Source organism: Electrophorus electricus, chromosome 18 (genome assembly GCF_013358815.1).
Source record: "Electrophorus electricus isolate fEleEle1 chromosome 18, fEleEle1.pri, whole genome shotgun sequence".
Classification (NCBI taxonomy): domain Eukaryota; kingdom Metazoa; phylum Chordata; class Actinopteri; order Gymnotiformes; family Gymnotidae; genus Electrophorus; species Electrophorus electricus.
In genome coordinates, this window is record NC_049552.1 from 9,919,727 (window position 1) to 9,935,942 (window position 16,216).

At 42.0% G+C, this 16,216-nt stretch overlaps 1 protein-coding gene across 1 annotated transcript in view; it reads left to right on the top strand.

Annotated features, from left to right (window-relative positions):
• Positions 1-16,216, top strand: part of lmbr1 (limb development membrane protein 1) — a 29,324-nt gene continuing 13,108 nt past the window's right edge. Inside the window, exons 1-9 of the mRNA XM_027022337.2 lie at positions 1-167; positions 1,574-1,646; positions 1,786-1,825; positions 2,159-2,298; positions 2,888-2,991; positions 13,043-13,169; positions 13,444-13,512; positions 13,709-13,773; positions 13,885-13,957. Coding sequence (XP_026878138.2) covers positions 105-167; positions 1,574-1,646; positions 1,786-1,825; positions 2,159-2,298; positions 2,888-2,991; positions 13,043-13,169; positions 13,444-13,512; positions 13,709-13,773; positions 13,885-13,957 — 754 coding nt within the window. The 5' untranslated portion in view covers positions 1-104. The remainder of the gene's footprint in view (positions 168-1,573; positions 1,647-1,785; positions 1,826-2,158; positions 2,299-2,887; positions 2,992-13,042; positions 13,170-13,443; positions 13,513-13,708; positions 13,774-13,884; positions 13,958-16,216) is intronic.

Consider the following 16,216-nt stretch of genomic DNA (forward strand, 5'->3'; position numbering starts at 1 on the left):
ATCACCTAGAGGTGAGAAGTGTTTACTTGGAGCTCAGCAATTTTCCCTAGTGGAGTGTCGTTGCGAACTTTATGAGAAAGTGATGTGCATCTGCAATATGAAGAATGGAAGAAGACGATGTCACGATCAGAGAGCAGAATTTCCACAGCCAAGTTCGAGAGTACATTGTAAGTAAAATACCATACAGTGTTAGCCAACTAGCTGGGCGATAACAAGATAGCTAACCTAGCTAACTGAAGCTAGCTAGTTGTGTGTTTTAACCTATCTTGTTTATTAATAGCTAGATGCAGTAGTAATTTCGCGTTCGGGGTATTGTGCAGTTACACAGAGACATCAGCTAGATAATGTGATTAAGTATAATGTCGTTTATCGCTTTACCGCACATTATAAATCCGGCTAGCTAGCTAGCGTTATTGCTCTAATAGGATAGCTTGAGTAGCTGAAGTCATTGGGTGCATGTTAGGGAGCTAGCCTAGCTAGCGACACGTTTTTCAATTTAGAACCGTTAAACTAGCTAGCTAACTCTTTGATTAATTTAGGTAGCTATCTAGCTCTATGGATTAACATTACATAGACTAACGTTACGTTAGTAACTAACTAGCTAAACACCTAACTAACTAGTTATCGGTACACCAGGTAGGTAGCTGGCTATCTACCCCATTAGTTATGTTTGCAGCTAGGTTTTCAACCCATTATAAACAAAAAATAACGTCTAGCGATTATCCACTGATTATCCAATCAGTACGTTTACTTGTCGTAATCTATGAGAGATTTTGATATGTCGGTTGAGAGTGATGAGGAGTGTTCATAGTCATAACTAGCTAGTTCAAGCAAAAATTTAACTCAATTTAGGTTGATGAATAAGAACGCACCTCACTGTGATCAGAACAGTGCTGACCGCGATCAAAGCAAAATTGCTCTGGAAATACAAATCTTGCATGATTTTCTTGCTTGTGGTTATTTCACAGCTTCAACATCCAAAGCCTTTTTTAACTAGTGAAAACACTCAAGTTTCTGTGCTGAAGTGCAATAATTTAAACAAATGATCCTCCCATGTGATGAATAGCCTGTTAAATGACATACAGTAAACTATCTGGTAATGCCAGTTTGTCCTGGAGGTTTGAGCTCTTCTAGGTGTAAGACTACTTTTACGAAAGGCATCCAGATATGTACAACCATTAAACTGTCCTCTTAAAATAGACCTGCATCCTTTGTTCAGAACACAGTAGGCTCAGTTATGTAACAGGTCATAAGTATGCTGAGTTAGAATACAGTGAAATGAGATTTAAATATGCCCTTTACACATTGCTAGATTTGTTTTTAAATAGGCCATCTAAAATAATGACCACAGGTTATTTCTTAAGTAGAGTACCAGTCGTCTTAATTCCAGGGTCTAGCTGTTTTACTGATAAGTTAATATTATTTATTATTTTGAATAATAAAAATATTTATTAATAAGTTTTAGTATTCTAAAAATGAAAATGTATTGTGTACATAATGTATGTTTATATATTTATTTATACCGCATTCTTAAGTTCTTGTAATTGGTTTTCTTTTTTTTCCCCCTCTTCAGATCTGCTTCCTCCTGTTTGCAGTGCTTTACATCGTGTCTTACTGTATCATCACTCGTTACAAGAGAAAAAGTGGTGAGAACTCAAAACCCACTTCTAAAAAAGAAAAAAGGTTGTTTTAATGTGCTAGCTTTGATGTGGGTCTGTTAACAGAGTCTTTGTACATTAGCAGATATTTAGATGTTGTACTAATACCGGTGTCTCATGTCAACAGATGAACAGGAAGACGAAGACGCAGTTGTTAACAGAATATCGTGAGTCACTTAATGCAACTTGATTTTGTTTGGCTCTGTTTAAACAATTTTTTAGTTTTTTGTAATGCTAATCTGCCACCCCTACTTTTATGTAATAATTAGAGAAAATCTGCTTGATACATTAACAAATTTGGACACTATTGCATACAAACTTAGACACCTTAGACCCTAGACACAAAGCTGAAAATCAGCTGCTTTGTAGTACAACTGATGTTAATTACTTCTTGGCATATTAATAACTTTTCCTGTTTCTCACCTGCTCTTTTCTGTCTGTTTGTCTGGCTGGCTGCATGTCTCCCTCCCCTCTCTCCCTATCTCTCTCCCCCTCATTAGCATGTACCTGTGTACTTTTACCTTGGCAGTGTCTGGAGGGGCAGTGCTCCTGCTGCCCTTTTCTATAATCAGTAATGAGATCCTCCTCTCCCTCCCCAAAAACTACTACATCCAATGGCTCAACGGATCCCTCATCCACGGTCAGTGTCAGCCCCCGCCCACACAAACAGTGCCCTATTAGGTGCTGGAAGAGGTTGCCCGCACTGTTCTCATATGGGATTAATTCTGTTTACGTTCTTGACATTTGTTTCACGATCAAATTGTGGTCATTGACGAATGCACATGCACAACATTAACAGTTTTCAGTGTTACTGGTGATGTTTCTAGAGATACTCATTCACTAAAATAGCTGTGTTTCATAAATCTGTCACATTTGACTTTCTGCAATAAAGTTATTGTATTATATGTATATAATTAGAGCCTGGTGTAGAAGTAGTTCCAAGGTTTTGCAGTGGGAATATAATGAGCAATTTCATTTATGATCAGCAGGGGGCATCAGAATTTAATATTGGTGCAGGCTACTGTTTGCTTAAAGGTTTGAGGACAGAGAACAAAAAGTCAACTTCTGAGCAACACCTTCACATACTTAATAATTAACAATGATTAAACTATACATTGATTGTATAGAGTTTAAATATATAAAACGACTTCTTTCATCTGATACCTTCTGTAACTTATGTATCTGAATGAGGTTTCTTGAAAAAAACTATTTTTCATGTGTTTCCATAGGCTTGTGGAACCTTGTGTCGCTCTTCTCCAACCTCTGTCTCTTCGTGCTGATGCCTTTCGCTTATTTCTTCCTGGAGTCTGAGGGTTTCGCTGGCTCAAAAAAGGTGCACAACACATGTAACAAATGTCAGAAATCACATCCTCTTACATCACTAGCCAGTGAATTATTCATTTTAAATAAATCTGCAGTTTGCATATTGGGCAAATTTTATGCAAGCATAAATGCTTATTATCCTCTCATGAATATAGTGAAAGTGCATTGGAATTTGAGCACTTACCTTAGCATTTCATAACCTTGATGCTGGACTCAAAACACAGACACAGGTTGGCCTTTGGAACGGCAGAAAAAAGCGACTTATTTAGGCTTTTCACTTCAAGGTAAAACATAATCAATCTGTTTGAAAGTTAAAAAAAGAAAAAGCGGATTACATGTGAGTGGAGAGTCGAGTCTTATACATCCCGCAAATGTACATGGCTAAACATAGTCCTGTTTTATTTGATGGCATACCAGGGATGTTAAAATCTGTGTGGAAATGTATACTTGGGTGTCAAAGAACCCAAGGTGTGATTATCACTGTGTGTGTACCTTTCCAAAATTCATTGTGTAAATAGGACATGCACACCTCTATAAGAGTTTCATGTATTCTCCACATGATCTTCATTTCATTGCAGTGTTTAGGGACGGTGGAGCAGTCGCAGCCGGTGTCTCCTCTGTGTTATTAGAAGGGAGTGTCATTCATTACTGTCCCCCTCAAACAGTCATAAATGTAAAGGACTTGCTTCTCGATATGCCACACAAATTCACACATGCCCCTCATGTCACCTAGTCGCTGCAACAAAGGGGAGCTTCACTTCTACGTATTATTTAAGGCTTCTAGTCTGCTCACTAACACATTTAGCCAAAGATGAATAGTGCCAGTACTCACAGGTCTTGTCAAGCTCCCTGTGCAGTGCTCTGAAGATGGCTACCTTCTCAAAAGCACTTGCTATTTAAGGGGATGTGACTGGGAGTGGGACTTTTGTGTGTGTTTGTGTGATAAAATACTTAATGGTGATGCTTTCTTTTTGCTCGGAAAAAACAGATCATTTTAGTCCCAACTATTTCAGATCAAGTCATGTGGAAGATGTGTTTCTGTCACAAGGTCTGTATAGCTGAACTGCTCTGAATTGTTTAGAATTGATTCAACCAAATGTGTTGTACCAAGGTTCCGTCTGTGAGAGCAACCCTAGAGGCTCTTTGGTAGTTTTTCACTCACATTCTCTTTGGAAAGTTTAGGGTTTTCGTGCTAGTTTGACAGTTTACCTGGCATATCACAGTGTGAGAGCCTGGACACAGCTTTAACTGAGAAACTTTAGTACGAGAGAACTCTTTGAGGTTAACTGGGGTTTTATTTAAAATAAATAAATAAATATATATATATATATATATATATATATATATATATATATATATATATATATATATATATATATATATATATATATATATATATATATATATATATATATATATATAAAGCAATAATTTATGCTGTTTTGTTTAGAGGTCAGTGTGGCTTTATTTAATATGTATAATTCAGTTAATTTACATATTTCACTGTCTATGAAATATATTTAGCGAGATTTGATTTATTCTGTAGTTGGTAGACTTATAGGGAATGCCAGATATGCTTGCCACAGTAAATACGAGTAGCAATTCTGCTTAGTGCAAGTACTATAGTAAACTGCCATTGTTACGCATTTCACACGGATGTGCACTGGTCTCAGTTAAGCACAGGGCATATCATTACTTGATGCAACAGGCATAAATTCCTCACTAAAAACAAAAAGGTTTTGCAATTATGGCCATCTTGCTTAAACCCTGTTGGTGTGATCGGGCTGTTGCAAATTTGGCCTGACATATGGGGGGGCACCAAAACTAGGATGCTACAGCCACAGTACAACTTAAATGGAAAACTACATGAACATATTCCGCATTCAAATAGTTGCCATATCAGGACAATGGTTTGTAAATCCTTATTTACTTGCACACTACGCTGATGTTACTGATCTTGTGTGCAAACATTTCATAGATGGTGATCCTTCCATTTGTGGTTTATTTTATATAGAGTGTGCTGGTGGTAGATGATGGGGTGGTTGGTAAATTTTGTGAACAGGGAAGCTATCATTTAGAGCCAAATCTCCGAGCTTTGAACTTTAAAACTCCAAGCTCTGCACATCTTACTTCAAATACATATGATCCAGCTAATCACCTCTTTAACACCTGCCTGAGCTGAAGTATGTGAAAACAGCTAAAGCCCTCACAGGATGAAAGCTGGGAACCACACACACTAGATCATCTCCAAGGAGAATTAACTTTGACATAGACTGTTTTTTTAAAATATTGCTTTTTTGTTTCTGGGCTATGAATATCAATATGAAATGTAAACTTTAAAGTCATTGTCTTTTTGACCTTAGCATTCTTAGTTAACTCACAACCACATAAAACTGACTTTCCAGTTTACTGGACCAAGCACCATACCGTATACGGAACCAAAAAACGTTGGAGTGGCATTTGTGATCCGGAACTAATCGTCTATCATTTGTACCTTACCTGGCAGAATTAAACCAATCCTTACAGAAGTGTTCCAATAATTTGTGTAAAGTCTTTCTAGAGTAGAGGCAGTTATAGCAGCAATGGGGGCAAACACTATGATAATTGTTATCACTCTACTAACTGGTTATCCTACTGAATCATTAGGATAACATTATCATTACAGCTATCAAAACAGAGTTGGACTGTGAGTGTGAATCAGTGTGAGACTGAAGGTGAGAGAAGGTGATTTTTTTGATACTCTGGTGATGAGAGCGTGTGGCATCCCTTTCCAGAGCTTATATCCACTAATATGGCATCACAACCCTTGTATCATTTCTCAGACAAAACCTGGTTTATGGTTCTTTAAAGGAAAAAGTATATTTTTACATTTTTTATTGGAAATGAAATGAGCATGGATTCATGTGCTCTCTCTCCCCCCCCCCCCATAACATTCAGATGTCAGCTGCCAATATTTAGTGTTACCACGATGGTTAATTAAAGTATTAAAATTACAGTCATGCGAAGAAGTCGAGTCCAAACATTGGTTACAAAGATGCAGGTAATTGGCAGGCATAGAGCAGACGGGTGGAGGACAGGTCTGCTTTCTTTTTCTTTTTCTTTTTTTTTTACCTAAACAGAAGACCCAAACACCATCTTTCTGTGTTCATTTGCTAAAACAAACTGCTAGCAGATTTTCTTTGTTAAGATGGTGCAGTCTGACTTTGTGTATGTGGCAATCTTTGGAGACATTTCTGTTATTGTTCTTCTGAGGTGTTCAGCCTTCTCGGATCACTGCAGCTGTGTTCTGCCTCAGCAGAACCTAGAAGCAAAGCATATTTGATAGAGGAACCTGGAATGTAAGCAGGGGCAACAGCCGAGATTCGTTTTGGTGGACTTTGAAGGTGGGGAGAGAGTGTTGGGCTAAGTGTTAAGTGTAGCAAGAAGCAAGATGATGTTCTTGGATTTCACTTATGTTCTTTTTGCCTTCAGTGCTGTTTTCACACATTTGACTGCAGCTAGCATTCCATAGTTTCATTCCTTTTCTGCAGTGTGGACAGCATCTCCTCCCAACGTGTAACTTCTCCCTCGTTTTCTGCTGTTCCTTTTGGATACAGGTGTTCATTGCACTCCTCTCTCTTCTGCTGTCTGTCTCTACATGTGTCTGCATTTCCTTATCTGCTGGGCTGCATCTCCACCCTCGTCAGTTCCGCTCCCTTTCTCTTTCGTTCTTTCTCACCCTCTAGAGGTTCTAAAGGTATTATAGAAAATACATAAGTATATTTTTTGCGGTGGCTTATTTATCAGTGCTGATTAACAAAGCATTTGTTGCATTCCTAATTTGAGCTGGAATTATTCCAGTATAGGTTTTAAATGTATAAATAGGTTGGTTTTTATTTAAGGATGCTCAAGGGTGAGAATTGAGAAAATTAAATGTACTGACAATAGTTGATGGTGGCAAGGAAAAACTCCCTAGAGCAGGAGGAAAAAACCTAGAGAGGGGCCAAGGCCCAGGGGGGCATCCTACTCTGGCTGACAACGAATACCACAGTAGTAATGATGTAGTCAATAAGAAGTAGAATAAGTAGTGAAAGAGAAAAATAAATAAATAAATAAATAAATAACAGTACATTAAAAAATAAGCATTAAATGTCCAGTCTGGTTTTCTAGAAATCCTAGTCTGGTCCCGATGGAGTGCACGTGTCTGAAACCCTGCGCGAGAATGTCTATCAAGGGCTTACAGCAGGGGACATCAAGGGGGTGGGGTGGGAGTAGCCATGCCAGCTGAGACGGTTTGAGGCTCAGTAACATCATGACATCAGAGGTAGTTGTACCTTGGCAGAAAGAGAGAATGGATTATTAGGCATGTCCAGGTACGAAGGTGTGTAAATTGGGGAACTATAATGTGCAAAGATGGGCTCCGGCAGATCTAGCTTTGGCAGCATAGCTAAAAGGATAGAGCCAGAAGGAACCACAGGCATGACGGCACCCTGGAACATCAGCACTCAGTTAAGAAACTTGAGTGACAAAAGAGAGGTGAAGTGACGGCATCATAACAGCCCAGTTTACCATAACACTCAATGCTAATGCACCCCAGATCCAGATCTATACCTAGGCATTGGTGTATAGCTTATGCACAAACTGGGGGCAGGAGGCAGCAGTGATTCACCTGTTTGAATATAGAACAACACTGCCACTGGCTTCTTTCTGTCCAGTGCACACTCGTTCACAGTATTTGCTAGCCTGATCGGTGGATTAACAGCTGCATTTTATTGCATTTTATAGTGTCCCACATAGCTAGCAGTGTACAGCACACAGGCCTCATTAGAGACTGTACTGTGGACTTAATGGAAACATCCAGACCGGGTGAATTGTGAACTCCTGAAATGTTTTTTCTGAGTTTGATATCAGAAATGACTTGTTTTTAAACTGTGTTCCAGTCCCCCCCTACACACACACACACACACACACACACACACACACACACACACACAAAATTCTTGAATACTTATTCACTCCCACTTATTCACTCTCTCATGCTTCTTATTGTTATTAGGGGCACATAACTACAACCCCTTAAAAATCCTGAAAAATAAAACTTCAGACGTCTCCCCACCTTCCCACACTAAAAAAAGAATCTACCGCTCCTTCTGCTTCCTCATATCATAAATTAGTGTGAGGCCCAGCAATGCTGCTCTCTCCACGGAGACAGATGGTGAAAATCCAAATCAGACTAGCAAAGGGGGGTGGGGGGGTGGAATGAGGGAGTGTGTTAAGGCCCTCTCCTGTCCTGCATGGGTCACAGTTGGAAGTGGCTCCTGGTTTGTGTCCTTTTTGGCAAACCTGCATAAATGTTAGTTGCTACTGTAGTTTACAGGGTCCAGGGCTCATTTGCGTGGGGCCAGGGGAGAGAAGCCAGCCTCTGCCGCCGTGCTCCATCACCTTTGATTTGGGCCGCGGCCGTTTCTGCCTACTGATCATCCATAAACATGGCACAGAGGGAAGCACTGCTTTATGTTGGCTTACACGTCTTGGAGTAGCCTTTCGTGTAGTGTGTGTGTGTGTGTGTGTGTGTGTGTGTGTGTGTGTGTGTGTGTGTGTGTGTGTGTGTGTGTGTGTGTGTGTGTGTGTGTGTGTGTGTGTGTGTGTGTGTGTGTGTGTGTAAAGAGAGGAAATGACCAGAGAGGCTGCAGTTTTCATGAAAGGCCCCTACACATGCAGTGGAGGGTCAAGTCTTTAGCCATAGAACTCCATAAAAGACAGATTTGAGGGTTTTTTCCGTTAAAAGCATTAGAACCTTACCTATGACTGGAGAGGTTTTTAGTGTTTTTTCATGTTGAGTTTTACTGCATGGTGCTAAGAGAAACACTTCTGGGAAGGTATAGCCTTTTTACTGAGAGTGCATGAAGTTGCTTTCTTTGTTCCCTCTACGTCATGGTTATAGAATTTAGTCTAGTTTAGATTAACCTACTTTACCTGTTCTTTATTTTTTTAAATGCCAGAGGAGACCATGCACACATTGTATCTTCTTTCTCCATTCTCCTTCTTCCATAGTTTTGAACTAAACTCTGAGCAACCTGAAATATGCAAGGATCACAGTTTTACTACTGATAGTTTAGTTGCAGGTCTGGATCCTAGAGCATATATCACAAAATAATACAAGGATAATCTCTGAATAACTATTTGTATGTAAATGTATTTTTGAAAGTAACATTTATGAACTACATATGCATATTTAGTGCTTTGCTGTTCCTAGGTCATGTTCTGATCTCTTGGGAACGAGGGTGAGATTCCAAACATTCTGCATAAAGCCAAAGGTCAATTATGGTGGCAAGACTGCAGTGAGAGAGATGTAAAATGACCTTCACTATGGCAACCTGGGACATGCTATTCTTACATTCCTGAGAGGAAACAAAACTGCATTAACCACTAACATAGTACTGAATGTTGGGCTATAACACAACATAACATAAAGTTTAGCTGACCTTTTTAATTGCATTGAAAAAACAGAAATTTGTATAGGTTTATACTGTTAAATTGTTAGCGATGTAAGGGTTATCTACAGTTCCATTGACGTTCTAAAGGTGGCACTGTTGCAGCTTCTCTATTAAAGGAGTTCACGCATAAGCGCCTAAACGTAGTTCTTTCTTGACCAACTCTGATCATTTGGACCACTACCTAAATTCTGCAGAAAATAACAGAAAATTGACCAGTAGGTTGTAGTCCCCAAAATGAATCAGTACAGCAATCTTGAGTTAGGGGCTCAACTTTAGAGATGACTAAACAACTGTTTACCCAACATTCTGTGTGTGTCTGTGTGTGTGTGCGTGCGCGCTCGATGACACTGATTGTCTTTCTTTGTGGACGCTCTACAATAGCTCGGGTGTTTATGTTTGAGCTGTGTGCTTGCTGTTTTCGTTCCCAGGGCTCAACCGCGACACTTCTTGTTTGCTCAACTCTGGCATTCTGCGCCAGTGTCTATGGCAACATATGAGCTTCTCTGCTGCAATGGTAGTAAAGAAAAATTTACACAACGCTGAGCCAATTCTTGCATTTGAAGGTCTCCTGGCCTTTGTGGCGAGATTGGTTTAGTATGGGCATAGCATCGCCTGCTGACTACAGCTTAGTGGTTGTTTTCATGTTCCCTCAGAAATTAGCGTTCAATTGTGACACTGCTGTTATATCCAGGAATCGTAATTTGGACTGGTATTTATGCACTTTCCTGAAACTTTGTGTGAGAGTGAAGCACCAAATAGTTTTATTTGCTGAGTAATGGTGTGATGCTAACATGCTGTTTTAATCACATTTTGCATTCCACTGCACATCTTAAAATGATTTTGAAATTTGTGTTTATTTCTGGATAAATGTCCTTGTTGTGCCTCCTAAGTATGATTTTGCCACTTGCCAAATGCCAGGTGATGGTGTGTTTTGTATTTTTTGTTGTTTTTTGTTTTTTTTTTTTTGAAGACATATTTGTATGATGCCCCATGCTAACAGGAAAAAGATTGGTTTACTGTAAGAGGCATGAGAGGACAGGACAGTTCATTTACACTTCACCAACATACACATTCTGGTTGTTGTTTTTTGGTTTGTTTGTTTTTTGGTCGTTCACTGTCTTGTAACATGTTCGTGAGAATTACACATGAATGAGCTGTAAAAGAGCGAGAGGCATGTGGGACTGTGATTTTGTGTGTGTGTGTGAGGGAGAGAGAGAGACAGATCGATCAATCAATCGATCTGTGTTTTGTCTCGGACACTGCTCTTGGTGTTACAGGCCCAGCTAGACAGGTACAGCCACTATCTGCTACTATCTACTATCTGTATCATCTACTAACTCTTTATTGATGAGAGTTAGTGATAAATTGAGTATAAGGGTGTGGGTGTGTGTGTGTGTGTGTGTGTGTGTGTGTGTGTGTGTGTGTGTGTGTGTGTGTGTGAGAGAGAGATCGGTTAATGTATATGTCTGAACTGCTGTTTTCTCTAGGAGTTTGATGGTATCCACATGTTTGCCCCCTGTGTTATTTTCTTGTTTTTTAATTCTCCTACTTTCTTGGTTTCTCTTATTCCTGTGCACACCCCCCCCCCCCCCCCACACACACACACACACGCATGCACATGCACACATACATGTATATGTACAATCCCTCCTCAGCCATGTGTGTCCCTCATTATTGCTAGGGATATGCAAGGTCAGCAGTAGCTTTGTGAGGATGACTAGGGCCAAAAAAAATGCATATGTGCACATCCACTCCCTCTCTCTGTCTCTTTTCCTGGTAAGCAGTGTAGTGTTAGCAGGAGCTCTGTCCAGGTTTGTGTATGTATTACAGAGAGATTGAAATGATGTGGACTGTGAATATTTCAGAGCTGCTATATTTGGTGCTGTTCACTTTTAGACGTGCTAGAATAGTGCAGCTCACCTCATCTCTGGCTGCCAGCGGAGAAAACTCCTCCTTCCTTCTGCTTCATCTCTTCCCTCGTTCCATTTTGCAGACAAAGTGCACTTCAGGCTGTTTTTAGAATGTGTGTGTGTGTGTGTGTGTGTGTGTGAGTGAAAAAAGTGTGTGTGTGAGGGAGAGAGGGAGCGTGAAAGAAGTGGTGGTATAGATGTGTGTGAGGAAGAAAGATATGGTTGTGCGAGTGTGTGTGATCTTGCATGTACGAGCGATGACCCTGAAAGTCTTGATGCAGTATTTGTGATGGTCAGATGGAGGTGCTGTCGGTTTAGTGACTCTCAGAGTCTGGAAAATTCCACACATGGCCCCGAGCCCATGGTCAGTGAGACAGTCGACCAGTCGATAAGCTAGACGGCTGTGAGCCAACGTGAGCTCTCAGACCAGTGGCCATGTTAAAGCCTCCTCCAGCACCTCTTGGCAGGTGTGCTTCCCTGAGCAGCTACATGCATCTACAGCTTTGTGCAGTCACCTAGCCCCCTGGAGCAGGATCGCCTCTGGGTGGAAGCACTCACCCAGATGTGCTACCATTCATGAATGCTAGGGGGCGATATGTACATGTACGCCTTGCTACCAGGCCCTCACTGGTGTGAATGTTTAAGTAGCATGTTGGGATGAGACGGTCCTACAGGGGCCAGCTTCTGGAGGAAGGGGGAGCCACTCACCTGGGAACTGGCCCTGACAACCACAGCCAGACTGCAGGCTGCCATACCATTGTGGGTCAGTAGCTAGGTGGGATCAACACCTTTTGAAGGAGTGGGTGGCTTTTTGATTTTGATTATGGGCAGAGGTGCTTAAAAGGTTATGACCGTTTACCCAGCACTTTTAGATATCTCACAAACTGTGGCATGGGGAATGTAAGACTTTAATGTCGCGAAAAACGTCCTAATGTCTTGCTCTCTCCCTCACTCTCTCGCACTCTTTCTCATTCTTTTTCTCTGTACGTAACACTGCTGAGTCTACACAGTCCCACACACCCACTTACTTTTATGATCCACTCAATTCTTGGTGACCCGGAAAAGCTCAAATGAATCTGCTAATAGACTCCAGCTGGGTTTCTGGCCACACTCTCAGAGTCTACGGCAGCGAGAGCTCCTCCGCTTCTCCAGGAACTACTCACTTTTTTTGTGTGTGTGTGTGTGTGGGGGGGGTGGGGGGGGGAGAGAGAGAATCATTAGTCTCTTTGAGTCTGTGGTTTGTGGTGTTTGTGGGTATGGGTGTGTGTGTGCAGACAGTCAGCTGAGTCAGTATGTAATGTATTATAGGGGAAGTCCTGCAGCTTTTAGGGCTAACTCCCCAATTAGAACCTCATTTACACCTGCTGTACACTGCGTGTGTGCGTGCTTGCATGTGTGCACATGTGCACGCATGCGAATGAGTGAGGGCATGCCATCTTATCACACATGCAGTAGTAGTGAGATTGCATTTGGGTGAAAACATCTGCTAGACACAGTTATAATGGTGTGTCTGCACACCCATGTGTGTATGCATGCGCATCCGCATGCATGCAAATGAGTGAGTGCATGCAAACCTATAATACATGCTGCAGTAGTGAGGTTGTATTGAGGTGAAAAACATCTGCTCGATGCTGTTGTAATGTGTCTGGGTGTGTTGTGTATTTCTCTGTTCTAGGGCATTAAGGCACGTGTGCTGGAGACCTTTGTCATGCTGTTCCTGCTGGCCCTGCTCATTCTGGGGATTGTATGGGTGGCGTCAGCTCTTATTGACAATGATGCAGCGAGCATGGAGTCCCTCTATGGTGAGGGGGTGTGTGAGGGACTGATACTCCACTAAGTTTGGCTGTGTAGGGGGAAAAAAATGACGATTGAAATTTGTCAAAATGAAAATTGACATTACAGGTACATTTTTCTACAGTTGATGATCAAGTACTGTGTGGTCTGTGGGATGTTTTTATTTTTTTGTGAAGATCTGAAAGGTCCAGTATTCTTTTGTTGTTCCTAAGGTCTGTGTCTGTGTGCGCGTGCACGTGCCACGTGGAGTGTGTGAGTAACATAGTCTACCGTTGTGTGCAGACCTATGGGAATTCTACCTGCCCTACCTCTACTCCTGCATCTCTCTGATGGGAGGCCTTCTGCTGCTGAGTAAGCCCTCTGTCAGACACACACACACACACACACACACACACACACACACACACACACACACACATATACATACATACATACACACACATACACACACACACAGACATATAGAGACACGCTTTACGAAAAACAGTGCAGTGTGGCAACTGTTCCCTTTGAGTAACCCAAAAAATTGTGTGTGTGTCTTTGGCAGTGTGTACTCCAGTCGGTTTGTCCCGAATGTTTACTGTAATGGGGCAGTTGCTAGTGAAGCCCACGGTATGTGCACCCAGAAAACTCTTCAACTGTTAACTTGAAATGTTTTACAGTAAAGTAGTTCAAATACAGCTAGTCTTTCACTCTTCTTTCTCCCTTCTCTCATTCTCTCAGATTTTAGAGGACCTGGATGAACAGATGTACCTTATCCAGCTTCAGGAGGAGGCCCTGCATCACAAGCTGAATGGTGAGTGTCTGTTCATTGTGTTAGCCAGATCGATGTCTGCAACAGTGGCTGGACAACTGCATTGCTGGACTTACTTTGAATCTTTGACCCTTAATCACGTTTGAAATAACTACATTTTTAATGAAGGAGCTTGTGTGAGGACCTGCGAGTGAAAGATGTCGAGCTGATAGTGGAACGACGGCTGTATTTGTAATAGGACCTTTCTCTCATGTGTGCAGGCACACATTAACACGCACTGCCTCGTCATTCGACTTTTATTGCTGTGGGGTGGGGGCAAGGTTTTTCCTATCGCAGGAAGTGTTCAGGCCTCTTGCCAAACTTGACTTTAGAGTCCACTCAAGCACGCAGTCAAGTGTATAGATATCAGCGAGCAGCAAGAAGAAGCAGGAGCTGCTTCTCTATAGAATTCGCGGAGGTAAGCGAGATGGTCCCGGTTGATAGAGCCCAGTGCCTTCGCTCTCGCAGCTGCCTCTCAATAGACTCTCATTTAGTTGTTTAGTTTCGTAGCGTTAACGCCAATGGCTCAGCCGCTTTGAAAACCCGATAAAAAAGTGTAATCTGTGCCAACCATTTTTTCCTTTTTTTTTCTTTTTTTTTCTTTTTTATAATGCATGTTTGATGTGTGCGGTGGTGGCAGTCACCGAGGCAGAGCAACAAAAGCCCGGTGGTGTTGCAGAATGCCTAAACACTCCACAACCTGGGAAGATACCGTTCAGCCCCAGAGGGGGAGGACAGAGCAGACCTTATCAGGAATGTAAAGCGTTTTTTTCTTTCTGTTTCTTTCCGTCTTAGTGGAGTTTGGAAATGACAGGTGATGCAGGCTCCGATTCAGAGAAGGTCCCCTGCCCCGCTCATACCCCACCCCTGCCCCTCTGTGTCAGTGTCTTGTCCTGCTTTCTAGGTTGAGCCCAGTGTGGGTGTCCATCTTTAACCTTCAGTCAGATCTTTGGCTTTAGTCTGCATGCAGTCTTGTGTGTTTATCAGATGCATCTGGGGAACATTGATAAAGGAGTCTGCAGCGGCAGAATCTGAACTTTGCATGTAAGACTTGAAGCAGACTTTAAACAGTATTCACTTAGCATTCACCAGTAAATTGGTGGGACCATAATATTGTTCAAAAAATACAAGGTCTGGGTCTGCTTACCACCAGTTGGACAGAGATTGGAGTGGTTTATGCAGGCATGAGCAGGAATGTATCCTGTAATTGTAACTGCTTTATGGGCCCAGTAATATGAATTACTGGCACTTGGTATCAGAACTCAGAACAGGGCCAAATACATCATGGTTCTTCAAAAGCGACACCCCAAGAGCCTTTGTGAGGGTCTTGCTGGCACAGCATGGCATCACCCTTATTCTTCCTGCTTCAGCCTGCTTCCCTCACTTACAGGGGTTAGGGCGAGGGTTGTCAACACGATCCCAATTCTCCCTGTTTGGGAAGTTTAATGGCTCTGGCCTTAGAATCTCTTGTCTGGCTCCTGCCTGTTAATGATGTGCACAAGGTTTAGGAGGATATTAAACACCTTACAGTGTTTTACTGCCTGTCTGTTTATCTGCCTGTCTCAGGGTTTTTATCCAGGTTTCAAAATAAAGGTTCAGACACACAATTTCTAGGTGCTGTATGCAGTTGAAGTCTGTCTGTGTCTCTCTCTCTCTCTCTCTCTCTCTCTCTCTCTCTCTCTCTCTCTCTCTCTCTCTCTCTCTCTCTCTCTCTCTCTCTCTCTCTCTCTCTCTCTCTCTCTCTCTCTCTCTCTCTCTCTCTCTCTCTCTCTCTCTCTCTCTGTCCTTGGTCTTCGCTTGTTCCTTGCTCTGTTCATTGTTGTCCAGATGCGCAGTGGCAGGGTGACCTTGCCAAGTGAGCCGTGACGTGCCCCCCCACCCCCGACTCTGCATAATAAGCTCTGATGTAATGTGGAAACTGGGCAGAAATGCCTTCCCAGAGCGCTGACATCATCTTTTCTGCAGCCACCAACTTCACCTCTGCAGCACAGCTACCACGTATCTCCTTGTCTGGTGGAGGCTACACCAGAGCAGCATGCCATTTAGAGCAGCACAGTATCCCCATACTGGGCTTCCAGAGCACCCCACTGCCTGTTTGCCTATTGTTAATAGTGTCGGGGTGTGTAAACATACATGCGCGCAGAATGCTGCAGAATGCTCTTTGACATGTAGAGCCAGTGCTATTTATTTGATCATGACATTTCCTGTTGTATTGTTCATGTAGTTTGGTTGGAGGACTCAGACATCCCCTAAACATCACCA